This window comes from Narcine bancroftii, chromosome 7 (genome assembly GCF_036971445.1).
Source record: "Narcine bancroftii isolate sNarBan1 chromosome 7, sNarBan1.hap1, whole genome shotgun sequence".
Taxonomy (NCBI): domain Eukaryota; kingdom Metazoa; phylum Chordata; class Chondrichthyes; order Torpediniformes; family Narcinidae; genus Narcine; species Narcine bancroftii.
The window spans coordinates 181,799,919-181,813,164 of record NC_091475.1 but is presented as its reverse complement, the minus strand read 5'-3'; the positions used below and the strand labels follow the sequence as shown (position 1 = coordinate 181,813,164).

Genomic DNA, 13,246 nt, shown 5'->3' with positions numbered 1-13,246 from the left:
CACAGCGTCAAAATATTTGGAACGTGCTTCTGGTAACCGTTATCCAAACCCAAGAATGACTCCAGTTCGGCTCGGTTTGTTAGGTAGGGTGCTTTGCGGGCAACTTTGGTGCCAAAGGTGTCCATTTGTACTCCTTCACTGTTAATTATAAAGCCCAGATATGTGATGGAAGGTACCATAAATACACATTTGTCTTGGCGCAGCCAGAGTTTGCTTCTTGCAATCTGGTTAAGACCTTTTCTAGATTGGATAGGTCCTCAGTGTCATCTTGACCAGTCATTATAATGTCATTGAGGTAGCAACCATGTAATAATTTGTCCATGGCCACTTGAAATATGGCATTCAAGTGTAGTTGAATAACCCCAAATGAGTATTGATCACCACATATTTCTTTGAGTCATCCAATTCTATTTGGATGACTTGTGATAAATCTGACTTGGTGAATTTCTTTCCTCCATTCTAGGCTTGGAATAATTCTTCTGCTTTGTGTATAGGGTAATCTGGTATCTGCAAAGCCTGATTAATGGTGACTTTCTAATCACCACATTTTCAGATTTCCCTGTGGGCTTTTTGCACAGACACAATGGGGGCTTCCCATTTGCTGCATTGGACTTTCTCTAATATTCCCTTGTCTTCCAGTCTGTCACTCTTTCCTTTTATGGCAAAAGGTACCGTTCTGGGTTTTAAAAAAACTCAGGCTCAACGCCTGGTTTCAAATGTCATTTTGCTTGAACTTCTTGGATTTTCCCCAGGCCTTTTTTTAAAACCCTCTGATACTTCTTGAGAATTTATTCCAACTTTGACTCGTCTTCTAGGCACGTTCATTATGCATCCAGTTTCTATCCAATCCAGTTAAATGTGTGATAGCCAGCTTTTTCCAAACATCACTGGCCCTTTGGTATCTATGATGTAGAGGGGTAGTTTTTGGCATTTTTTCTTTATATTTCACATTTAAGTTGCATTTTCCAAATACGACTTTCTCCCTGTGACTTTTTTTAACATTATGATGAGATGAGGCAGGAGTTGTTTTAAATTTAATGGCAATAGAGAAACTGCTACTCCTGTGTTCAGCTCCATTCAAAGAAGTTCATTGTTGATTTTCACCTTGGTATAGAATTCTGGTTTTCTATCATTCAATCCACAAATATACATGATGTCCCCCATCTTATTTTCTTCTGAGTTCTTTGTTTCAGTGCTTGGGCTTTTGTCCTCTTCCATCATTTTCACTCCAGTGGGGTGTTTTTTCGTATCTCTGTCCCTTCTTTTTATCCTTTTAACCTTTGTTTCTTGGGCACTTTGGTTTGATGTGTTCCACTTAGACCATCTGAAATAGCAGTATAGTTACTTTTTCAGCAGTGAAAGCAGTTTTGGTGGGAAAATTTGCCCACCACGGGTTTCACCTTGGCAGATGTCCATGCTATAATCAGCCAGCTCAAAACCCAAGCCTGTTTCATATGCAGAATTAAGAGTTACTTTTTTTTACTGTCTGGCATTGTGGTTGGCTAAGCCCATTATTTGGTCTCCGTGCATGTTTAGGAATTGACTAAATTCACAGTGGCGTAAGTGTTTATGTAGTTCCGCCAAATATTCGCTTACAGATTTGTCTGTTCTCTGTAATAAAATCTTTGCCTTTCAGCTACAAATGCTGTTTTGGGACTTGGATATTCCCCTATTTGAGCGCGCAACTGTGCATAACTTTTAGATCCAGGGTTTCAGGAGCTGAGATTTTTTTTAACAACTTAAAAGTTTTACTGCCCATTTGGCTTAAAAACAGTGATTTCTTTTGATTAATAGGCACAGTATCAGGAAATATTATTGCATACACAGGGATGATCAAATCATTCCACATAGTCATACCAGTTTTCTTCTAACTCCATGAACTGTGCCTCTGCCATTTTGAATCTTTTCTTTGTTCTTTGTGGTTGAGCTTGTGGGGTTGACTGTGAGAATGAACTTGTGTTTCCCTTTTAAATCTTTACTTGAAGGTCTGGAGCATTGAGGGGGTCCAGTCCCATCCTCGTCACCACTCTTATGTATTTGATGTTTCAAGGACAAACACTGCACACTTAGATATGATGCTTCATTCATTCTTTAACACAGAACTAAAATGGTTTCCTGTAATACACAGTATATAAGAGTGACAACGTCATCACATTGATAAGAGTGACAGCGTCATACGCATGCAGGAGAGGATGGATGAAGGGGGGGGAGGTTGAGAAGATTGATGAAGGGCTGAAGGAGGAGAGGATGGATGAAGGGGTGGGAGGAGAGGATGGATGGAGGGAGAGAATAGACGTGGGGGTTGGAGGGAAGGAGGAGAAGACTATGAAGGGGCAGGGAAGAGAGGGTAGATGAAGGGGCGGGGAAGGGAGGAGAAGAGAGTGGATGAAGGGGCGGGAGGGGAGGGTGGATGAAGGGGTGGGGAGGAACAAAGGGTGGATGAAGGGGCGGGGAGGAACGAAGGGTGGATGAAGGGGCGGGGAGGAACGAAGGGTGGATGAAGGGACGGGGAGGAACGAAGGGTGGATGAAGGGGCGGGAGGGGAACAGGAGAGGATGGATGAAGGGGCGGGAGGGGAACAGGAGAGGATAGATGAAGGGGTGGGAGGAAGTGTGTTTGGATGGAAGGGTGGGGTAGGATCATAGGCTTAACAGGTCACAGGGTGGGTTGAAGAGAAAAAAGTTGAGAAATGATGTGAGGAGGAGCTCTCTGGTGTTCTTTTTGTGGTCACCTCTACATCGAAGAGACTGGTCGTAGACTGGAAGATCACTTTGTTAAGCATGTTCACTCCTTCAACTGCAATAGTGGCCAGTCATTTCAATTCCGCACCTACGCCAACATGTCTGTCCAATGTCTCGTGTACTTCAAAACTGAGAACATCCACAAATTGGAGGAACAACACCTAATATAACATTTGGGCACTCTTCAAACAGATAACATCGACTTCTTCAGTTTCCATTAAACCCCTCCCGAGTCTCTCTCTTTCCCTATCCTGCTGCCTCCTTTCTTACAGTGCTCCACCCCTTACCTCTCCATTCAGAGAGCTACCTCCCTACATCTTCTCAGTTTTTTTTCTTCTACATTCCCACCTCTATCCACCTGTGACTTCTTATCTGTAAGCCTGTATTCCTCCACTTCCTCCTTCCTCTCTTCTCCCCACCTTTTATAGATGCTCCCCTACTTATGATGGTTTGACTTCAGTTTTTCAAAAAATTACAGTGGTAAAATAGCATGAATGTTATTTACTTTCATGTAATATGATAAAGGTCATTGCAAGCATCGTTGATTTTACCAATAAATGATGATAATTACTCTAAGGTGAATTCTTTGTAGCCTCCTTGGTTAATCACTTTTAGTTCACTTGGAAAGCTTGCAGGGACCAATACACCACTGTTGGGAGAAAGTGGGGCAGTGGGAATCAGTGAGGGAATTGACATGGAGAATTCGGGAATGAGCAGAGCAGCGGGATCAGTGTGGGGACTGATACAGTGCTATCGGGGGAGAGCTAGGCTGTGTGATTAGTGTTGGGAATGATAAAAGGCTGTAGGATCAATATGGGACTGATACAGTTCTGACGGGAGAGAGCGGGGCAGTGGGATCAGTGTGGGGACTGATATGGTGCTATAGTGGGAGACCTGGGTGTTAGGAATGATAAAGCACCTTGGAGAGAGAGCAGAGCAGTGCGATTGGTGTGGGGACTGATACAGTGCTGTCGGTGTACAAGGTATACCTATATTCTTTGTCAACACAATTTTTTTCGACTTACGATGGGTTTGCCGGAACGTAATCCCATTGTAAGTTGAGGAGCATCTGTATTTCGATGCCTGACAGATTTTTGTTCATACCTTAACAAAGGGCTTAGGAGGAAACGTTAGTTTCTTATTAGGATGTAGAAGTACTGTGTGACCTGCTAAGTTTTTCCAGCACTTTTGTGTTTTAAGTAATAGAGAAACATTATAAGATTAATCAATGCACTGAGTTATTACATAATTCAAAGAGTTGGGAAAGGAATGATTTATTTAGTTTTTAATGATTGATGAATTAATAATAGAAATAGATAAATGATGGCCACAAAGAAAACCACAGTTGCTTGGTGTCCTAGATTGGGATATAAATATTCCATTATTTCTGTAAATCTCTGCTAACCTTTCCTCCCACCCTTGGCAAGCATTAGATAGCCCCTTCACTGCACCAACCTCTGTAATTGCAGAATATTCTGTAATTTCCCACCACCTTCGATTTGATGCCACCCATCAGCCCCTTCTTTCACTCAAGCATTGTGAAGAAGTAATTTCCATATTAACTCTTCATCATCACCAATAATTAAGCTTTTAATGAGACTTCTTTTCAATCCTTGTGCACGTGCACACGTTTTGCAACCAGCGCCGAAAGGAAATTAATGTGTGCACAAAAGGTTAGTTACCTAAAATAATGTAGTAATTAATAATAATACTTGTTGAAAATAATATCTTAGTTGTTCCTGTTTACTAGTTAGTTGGTTTTACAACTTTTATATTTGCATATCACTAATTTACATCACTTCACTTTTCCTGTTCCAGTTTGTACAACTTCAGCACGGGACAAGTGTTAAGTGCGCACATACTTTTGTTACAGTAAATAAATTTGCACAACATAAGATTTTTGTACACACTGACTACTAAAAATTAGAGGAAATATTGCAACTACAGAGGATGCCACACCTTCCCTTTCAGCTTCCTTTTCACCAGACAAATTTCCACACCTATCTTCCCACTGAAGCAGCAACTCTCCTGTACTTAAAAAATAAAAGCAGAATATACTAGAAACAGCCCATTTTATTTACAGGAGACCAATGGCTCAGTGCCAGGAGGATTAATCCAATTACAAAGACCCAAGGCCAAGTACAGGCAGGCTGGAGAGTCCAGTCCAGGTAATTTACATGGTACAAACAGCAAGGTGTACACTAATGGGTGGGCGGAACCAAACGCTGATTGGCAGCTGGTGTGTCCTCCGACTATGTTGGGGGTAGTGCTGTCATTTGACTGCCACAACTCTTCCCAATACCATCCACCCCTCGGAGGTCACAGCACTCACCGATCATGAGACAATGAATAACTGCATGTTATTCAAACAATGACATGTTTTAAAAAAAATATTAATCAAGTGGGTTAATAAATACACTAGTTTTATCCAAATGCTGGACAAGGCACATAGTCAAATTCAATGAAAACACCTCACCAGCCCCTTCACCCCTGACCAAACAAGGTCATTGTTACGATGGGGCAAGGTGCTGTAGGAGCTGCTCCCCAGTGTCAGAGGGGAGGGTAGAAAAAGGTATTTGTTTGGTTACAGATTCATATCCCAGGTTTCTCCAGCTTAGCTGGCAAATGTGAGCACCCTTACCACCAACGTCTGTGAGGCAGGCCATGCAAGGTCATTCATCAGGTGCCTGAGCCCTCTCTTGGATTGTGCATCCCGTGCCTCACGCTTAGGCACATCCTATGCATAGAGCCCAGATGCCTGTCACTGTGCTAACCAATGGTAAGGTAGGGGGCAGGGTGGCAGGTATACATCCAGGGTGTACCTAGGGGCACCTGTTTTTTCTGGGTTGACATTTGACGCTAGGATGCTGTTCCCAGTCAAGTTCCCGCAACAGATGCCCCAAGTGGCTGTGTTGAATCCCTATAACGAGTCAGGATGGAAAATTAGCCAATTTAGTGTTTTTAAAGGCTTCCACAGCCCCAACCCCATGAGCTGTTTTTCTTTGTTCTGGGATGAATCAAAATATATACAATGTTTCCTACTGCAGTCAACTTACAAAGTAACTTTGCATTCAGACTGCGATTATGTATCTACAAATTGTTGTTCAGTTTCTCTGAGTGTGCTTAGAGACATTATGGATAGTAAAAGCAACAGCTAAGAGTGCTATTTTTTAAAAAATTAACAAAGTCTTGATAAGATAGAATGTCCAGTGATAAAGTTTCCACAGCAACAGCTGTTCCCTTGCTTAGACTGTTTTGCATAATACATGACAAACTCTTGTTGGTCAGTAGTCGGTTCAGTGTCACTACAGACAGGTGCTAGAAAAATCCTAAGCAACCCAGAATTGGCGAATGTCCTGGTATCAAATGGGTTGTAGCAAGTGGCGCACCAGGCGGAGATTTTGCCAAGATCTGTAATTTAAAAGGAACACCTGCATGGAGGGAGGCGAGTGGCAATACTTGTTCAGCAGTTTGTTTTGCTCTGCCAAAAGCAGCCTGTTGTTCTGGAATGTTGCTTTCTGGAATGTACAGGAAACCCTATAAGGAGGTTTAAAGAGCATGGTAAGATGGGATATGTGCCGCCAGCAATAACTTAAAGAGGCCCACGAGGCTCTGGTTGTCTGTTTTATTTGAGGGGATGGCAAATTAAATGTTTCATTCTTGGCAGTCGCAGAAATATTTCTTTGGCCTGAGCACCATTGTATCCCCAGAAACAGGATATTCTGGCTGGGGCATTGCATCGTTTCAATATCAATGAGCCAGCCCTCTGCCACCTCCCCCAAGGGCCGGGTGCCTCTCTCCCCACTTACCGGATTTTGGAGCTTTCTGGATTTTAGAAGTCCGGATAAAGGATCGTGTACCTGTATATTCACCAGGCTCTGGTGAATTAACTTAAGTTGTCTGCACTCAGTAAGATCTTTGATGGTTTGTTGGACACACAAACTGATCTTCTTCAATCAGCATCTGAAGTGTCTTATCGAAGAAACTTGCACCTTCTTGGGTTTTTTCCAAAAGAAAACCTCTTCTTCCAGGTTTCTATAAAGAATTAGACAATAGACAATAGGTGCTGGAGTAGGCCAATTGGCCCTTTGAGCCAGCACTGCCATTTATTGGATCATGGCTGATCTTTCCCTTTCAATAACCAATCCCAGCCTTATCCCCATAACCCTTAACTCCTCTGCCCACAAGGGTCTTAGCCAACTCTCTTAAATCTATCCAATGAATCTTCCCCCACTACCCTCTGGCAATGTATTCCACAGAACCACAACTCTGGGTAAAAAAAATTCTCCTCATTTCTGTCTTGAATGGCCTTCCCTGTATTCTTAAACTATGTCCTCTAGTCCTAGTTGTCTTGGGTAAACTTGTACCTCTCACTTTGTTCGTTTTAGATTGGTCACAGTGTTCAAGCTACCGAAAGAAAATAGACACACACACCGAGAGCAGTTCAGTTTATACAAGTATTTATTACTAAATCTAAAGCTGAATTCACACTACAATATGCAAGCCCTTCCCAATTATACTTATCAATGCCTGGACTGGTCCCAACTGCCAAAGCGAGGCGACGACTGCACACTTGTAGTAGGTTGTCTGGGTGCCGGTAGCAGCTTCTCCACCTCCCCGGACCGTGACGTCGGTTTGAAATCTTGAAGTTCTTCTTCTTGCTGAGAGATGTTGCCACCTCTTGGAGAGTCTTAAACTTCAGCAGTGGGACCATGGCTTATATTACCCAAAAGTTGTTTCCTTCAGATCTTATCTCTTTGAACAAATGATTTAATTATCTTCAAGGTCTCCTGACAGTCTGCGACCAACAAAAGACAACTGCATCTCTTGGCCTCATGGTGGAAGTTGGATAATGTCTACTGATTCATATGCATCCTGGGCCCCACGGTGGAATTTAGGTGTGTCTACTAAATATGGATCCTGGGCCTCATAGTGGAATTGAGATTATGTCTTCTGATGCAGCTGCATCCCTTCTTTCATAAGCTAGTCTAAATCTTCCATTACACTAGTCTCTCCCATCATTGGGAACATGTGCTCTGATTTCACCCTGTCAAGCCCTTTTATAATCCTAAATACCTCAATCATGTCTCCCCTCATCCTTCTAAACTCCATCGCATATAATCCAAGTCTTTCTAACCTATCTGCATATGACAATCCTGCCATCCCAGGAACTAACCTTCTAAACCTGCGCTGCACTCCCTCTATAGCAAGTATGTCCTTTCTTAAATATTGGGACCAGAACTGGATGCAATACTCCAGGTGAGGTCTCAGCAGGGCCCTGTACAACTGCAGAAGGGCTTCTCTACTCCTATACTCCAATCCCCTCTTTATGAAAGCCAACATACCGTTTGCCTTCTTTACCACTTGCTGAACCTGCATGCTAGTTTTCAATGACTGGTGAACAAGTACCCCCCGATCCCTTTGCATTACCTCACTCTCTAGCTTAACTCCATTTAAATAATATTCTACTCTCTTGTTTCTGCCTCCAAAATGAAATGGACAACCTCGCATTTACTCACATTAAACTTCATCTGCCATCTTTCTGCCCACTCCCCTAAACTATCCAAGTCCCCTTGCAATTTCCTGACATCCTCCTCGCTCTTTACACTACTGTGAGAAACAGAAGTACCAAACCAATCCAGGAGGCAGAAGAATGCTAAAGGGGGGGGGGGGGGTAATCTCTACGCTGAAATGAACTGTATAAAAGTTGGGTGCTTCCCCTTACCATGGGAATACACACACATACTGGGGCTCACTCAACTTTTATACAGTTCATTTCAGTGTAGAGATAACCCCCCCCCCCCCCTTAACATTCTTCTGCCTCCTGGATTGGTTTGGCATTTGGTAATTCTGTCTGCCTAAGTGCAGTTTCTTGTAAACTTGGAAGACCAAGGGGTATCCTGTCAGGGTCCCATCATGTCATTGTTCTTATTCATGAATCTGCCTTTGTCCTTATTCATACCTCTCAACCCCCAGGACTTACTAATTCTATTTGCAGAACCTGCTAATTCTTTCTATCTATCACTATAAGACCTTTCTTCTATTGTACTTGCGTAACCCTTCCTCACATCTTATCGGAATTCATCCCTATTCAGCACTTACTTAACTTCCTCTAGTCTAGTCTATTATTCTTTATTTTATTCATACTAACTTTACTTCCACTTCCTATAATCCATTATCTCTCACACTACCACCCAGTTTAGTGTCATCTGCGAATTTGCATATGTAGTTATTTTATTTATTCCCCTCATCCAAATAATTTACATAAATGATAAACAACTGAGGGCCCAACACCGACCCCTGTGGGACCCCACTCGTCACATTTTGCCATCCAGAAAATGACACGTTTATCCCAACCCTTTGTTTCCTATTTCTCAACCAATTATCTATCCATGACAACACCCTACCCCCCCCCCCCCCACCCCGATACCATGCTCCTTGATTTTGCAAACTAGCCTGTGTGGGACTTTATCAAAGACTTTCTGTAAGTCCAAGTACACCAAGTTGTTCTTTTTCCCCTAATTCAGGAAAAACACAATATCCAACCACAACTTCTGCAATTGACTACAGAGATTTAGAATAGACTGAAATCAGAACCTGTCCTGAAATGGGGTCGTGCAGCAGGTCTGCCAACTTGCAGCCTTCACCACAAATTGCAGAATACTCTCAATCTCGCTCTCAAAAAAAATGATGTTTTCTCTCTGTTTGCAAAACCAAAAGGCCCCTCCTAGGACAACAAACTTCAACCAGAAATTTAAAATTCTGGCACCAGTCTAGCAGCAAAAGATTTCTCAATTCTTGAGCCTGAACACTGTTCAAACATGCTGGTCCATTAACACTTACTTGTGAAACTCTCATAAGCACTTTCTATTGTCTCTGCAAAGCCAACTGCAGACATGAATTCTACTCTTGCACGGCATATAAGATATTTGTGAAATGTGACCTAATAACTAAAACCTCACAATCTTACCTTTTTAAGATGTATTTTATCATAATTTTATTAACTTATTCCATGACAAGCCTGAGATCAGAAGTACCCTCACCTGCCCACCTCTGAGGCTGATGTGAGATTGGTTCTTGTAGCTAACCTGTGATTGGTTCTCTAGGTGTCAATATTAGATCTGCCCAAAGGTGAGGTGGACACTCGATTAGTTCAAGCAGGTCATGTATACAGGCCCTGTATTGAAAAGCCATGCATGGAGCCTGTTTGTCCCTTTTTTTGGTGCTGCTTGAGACCAGGACTGAAATCTAGGCTGCCAGCCACAGGCAGGCACCGGAGGACTGATTGCAATGGGCCTGTCCTGGATCCCGTACTGTGGTCGATGCTGGAAATTAGGTTCATTTGACATGCTTGTTAGTTGTAATTAACTTACTGTTCATTAGTATGCTATGCCTGTAGGTGGATGGGTATGGTGCATTCCCAATCAGGAGTTCAGAATGTTTAGAAGCAATTTACTTGCACCTGATTTTATTTGTGTATTATTCCGGGTTAACCTGTGTGAGTGCATGCCCTTTTGTGAATTCCCAGGTGTGTAAATAAAATTCACTGTTGTTTGATTCTCTTTGAACCCATCAAACCTATTCCTGAACACACCATGCCACAATGTGATTCAGCCAACCAGATTGCTATCAATAGAGCTCCTGTAGAAAGTTGGCAGGATGGTGACTGGAAGCCTTGTCAGGGTGCAGATGCTGTTATTCCTTCCTGACAGGTGAAAAGATGTTATGTGCCCAGGATAGGTCACTTCTTAAGTGGACTCTAAGAAAATTTGTGCTCTCTCTGTTCACTTCTCTATAGTGCAACTCATCGTTGTTGCCGATGAGCTCAACTACTGTTGTGTATTTTCTGCAAATTAGATGATGGTGTTGGAGCTGGATCCGGCCGGTGTTGCTGTCATGGATCAGTAGTGTGAACAGGAGTGGGCTGAGCACACAGTCCAGAGGTGTGCCAGGGCTCAGCATGACGGTGTTCTAAGTTCTGCTGCCAACCTAGACAGACTGTGGTTTTTCCATTAGGAAGTCCAGAATCCAGTTTCAGGGAGGGGTGTTGGGTTCCAGTCAGAACAGCTCTTCCACCAGGCTCTGGGGCATGATCATATTAAATGCCAAGCTGAAGTAGGTAAACAGCAGCCTGGTATATGAGGTTTGTTCTCAAGGTGGGTCAGAATGGAGTGGAAGGACAAGGATATAGCTCAAGAGCGAAACGGTTTAATCTTTAGGCAAATTGAAATGGGTCTAGGGTCTCTGAGAGGTGCACTTTGATCAGAATTTATTGCCATGAACAAGTCACAAAATTACATGTTTTGCGGCTGCATCACAGTACAAACATTCATATTATGAACCATCTTACAACAATAACATTAAAAAAATAGTGCACGAAAAGTAAGACAGTGTCTTTGATTCATTGATCATTCAGGAATCTGATGGCAGCGGGGAAGAAGCTGCCCTTGTGCCACTGAGTGCTCGTCTTTAGGCTCCTGTTCCTCTTTCCTGATGATAACAGAGTGAAGAGGGCATAAGCTGGGTGGTGGTGGTCTTTGAGGATAGAGGCTGCTTTTTTTTAAGATACTGCTTCATGAGGATGTCCTCAATGGAGTGAGATTTGGTGCCTGTGATGTTTCAGGCCAGGTTTACAACCCTCTGAAGTTTTTTTTCCTGAGCTGAGAGTTGGCATCTCCATACCAGACATTGATGCAATCAGCCAGAATGTTCTCCATGGTACACCTGTAGAAGTTTACAAGAATCTTTGGTGACATACAGAATCTCCACAAGGAACAGCAGCTGGTGAACCTTTTTCATGATTGCATCAACATAGAGGCTCCAGGACAGATTCTCAGATGTTGACACCCAAGAATTTTAAGTTCTCTACCCTCTCCACAACTGAGCCTTTGATGAGGACTGGGTCATGTTCTCCTGAAGTCCACAATCATCTCCTTAGTTTTGCTAGGATTGAGTGCAAGATTGTTGATGTGACACTACTCAAAGAGCTGATCTATCTCCCTCCTGTACACTGTGATTCTGCCGACAACTGTGCTGTCATCAGTAAACTTGTAGATAGTGTTGGAATTGTGCCTGGCCACACAGCCGTAAGTGTATAATGAGTAGAGCAGTGGGTTAAGCACACATCTGTGCATGTTCGGGCCCAGAAGGTAGAAAATAATGTTATGCTAACTAAGGACAGGATCAATGAGATATTCGCCTTCACCCCGTATGCCATCTGGAAGGAGCATAGTGCAGGGATGCGTCCGCAAAGGGCATGGGTTGGGCCATCCCCCGGCGGTGCCTCCTCCAGGCCATAACGAGACCCTACACGCATCCACTGATGCCCTGCAGGAAGCAGTGGTGGAGCTGCAGTGCCAGAAGGGGCAGACCCAGTATATGGTGACAGTCCACTCCGCAGCAATAGGATTGTGGCCACATCTCCCAGTGGATTCGTTCACCTGTCATTTCTCGGCTGGGAATTTCTAGTCCCAATATCCCAGACCATGTAACCAAGATACAAATAAATGTTCGGACAGTCTTCTTTTTTTTCCTCACTGCCTACTTGGCCGCCCCCAGGGGGCAGCACCGCCCACTTTTGGAATCAGTTTAGAGGGATATGTGCCAAATGCAGGCAGGTGGGACTAGTGTGGGTGGTACATTTTGATGAATGGGAAGCTTGGGCCAAAGGGCCTCTTTCCATGCTGTATGACTCAATGGCACAGGTTTGGTCTAGTTGGATCATCTATCTCATGGCTGACTTGCCTTGATTGGTAATAACTTTGTTCAGAATCTTATAAACTATTTTTTTTAAAGTGAGATGGGTTGCAAATTTTTGAAGAAATCCCTCCCCACCCCCCCCCCCCCCCCATCTGCTTGCAAATTACACTAATGATGTAATTCCTTCTGGATTCTGACTTGCTGTGAGGCACACCATTACATTTCCCACCCAGTCCCACAAGCCAAATACAACTTGACCAGTTTCTGGGAGCTTAAGGGCCATTTTATTTCCAGTGTTTTATTTTGTGTATAATACCACAAATTAATTTAGGCTGAGGATTGAGAAACCAGATTCTTCTAATTTATCTTCTCTTACTTCCTCACCACTACTTTTTGTTTAACCAGGAATTTAAAATATCAGTTTCGTGGTGCAGTGATACTGAGTACAGATGATTATTTCATCAGACCAGATGGTTCGTATTTATTTGAGAAGTACTTACTTGATGAAGCTCACGAATGGAACCATGATAGAGGTGAATTCTAAAATGTTATCTTTCTGGATTTCCATTTTTATTGTGACATTTTGCAAAGCTTTATGTTGACAATGAAATACCTAATACATTTGTGTAATGCATCTGTTTTCAGCCAACTCAGCGATGAGACAAGGGATATCTCCAATTATTATAGACAATACCAACGTTCAAGCATGGGAAATGAAACCATATGTGGTTATGGTATAATCTAGATTTCACTTGATTTAAATATGTACTAGATTATTTGAAGATTTTTTGTTGTTTCTGATTTTC

At 42.8% G+C, this 13,246-nt stretch overlaps 1 protein-coding gene across 7 annotated transcripts in view; it reads left to right on the top strand.

Moving 5' to 3' along the window:
* LOC138739474 (NEDD4-binding protein 2-like 1) overlaps positions 1-13,246 on the top strand; it is a 111,542-nt gene that overhangs the window by 2,723 nt on the left and 95,573 nt on the right. For all 7 annotated transcript variants that reach the window (XM_069891607.1, XM_069891608.1, XM_069891609.1 and 4 more), the window contains exons 2-3: positions 12,846-12,973; positions 13,086-13,174. In XM_069891607.1, the coding sequence (XP_069747708.1) occupies positions 12,846-12,973; positions 13,086-13,174 (217 nt within the window). The remainder of the gene's footprint in view (positions 1-12,845; positions 12,974-13,085; positions 13,175-13,246) is intronic.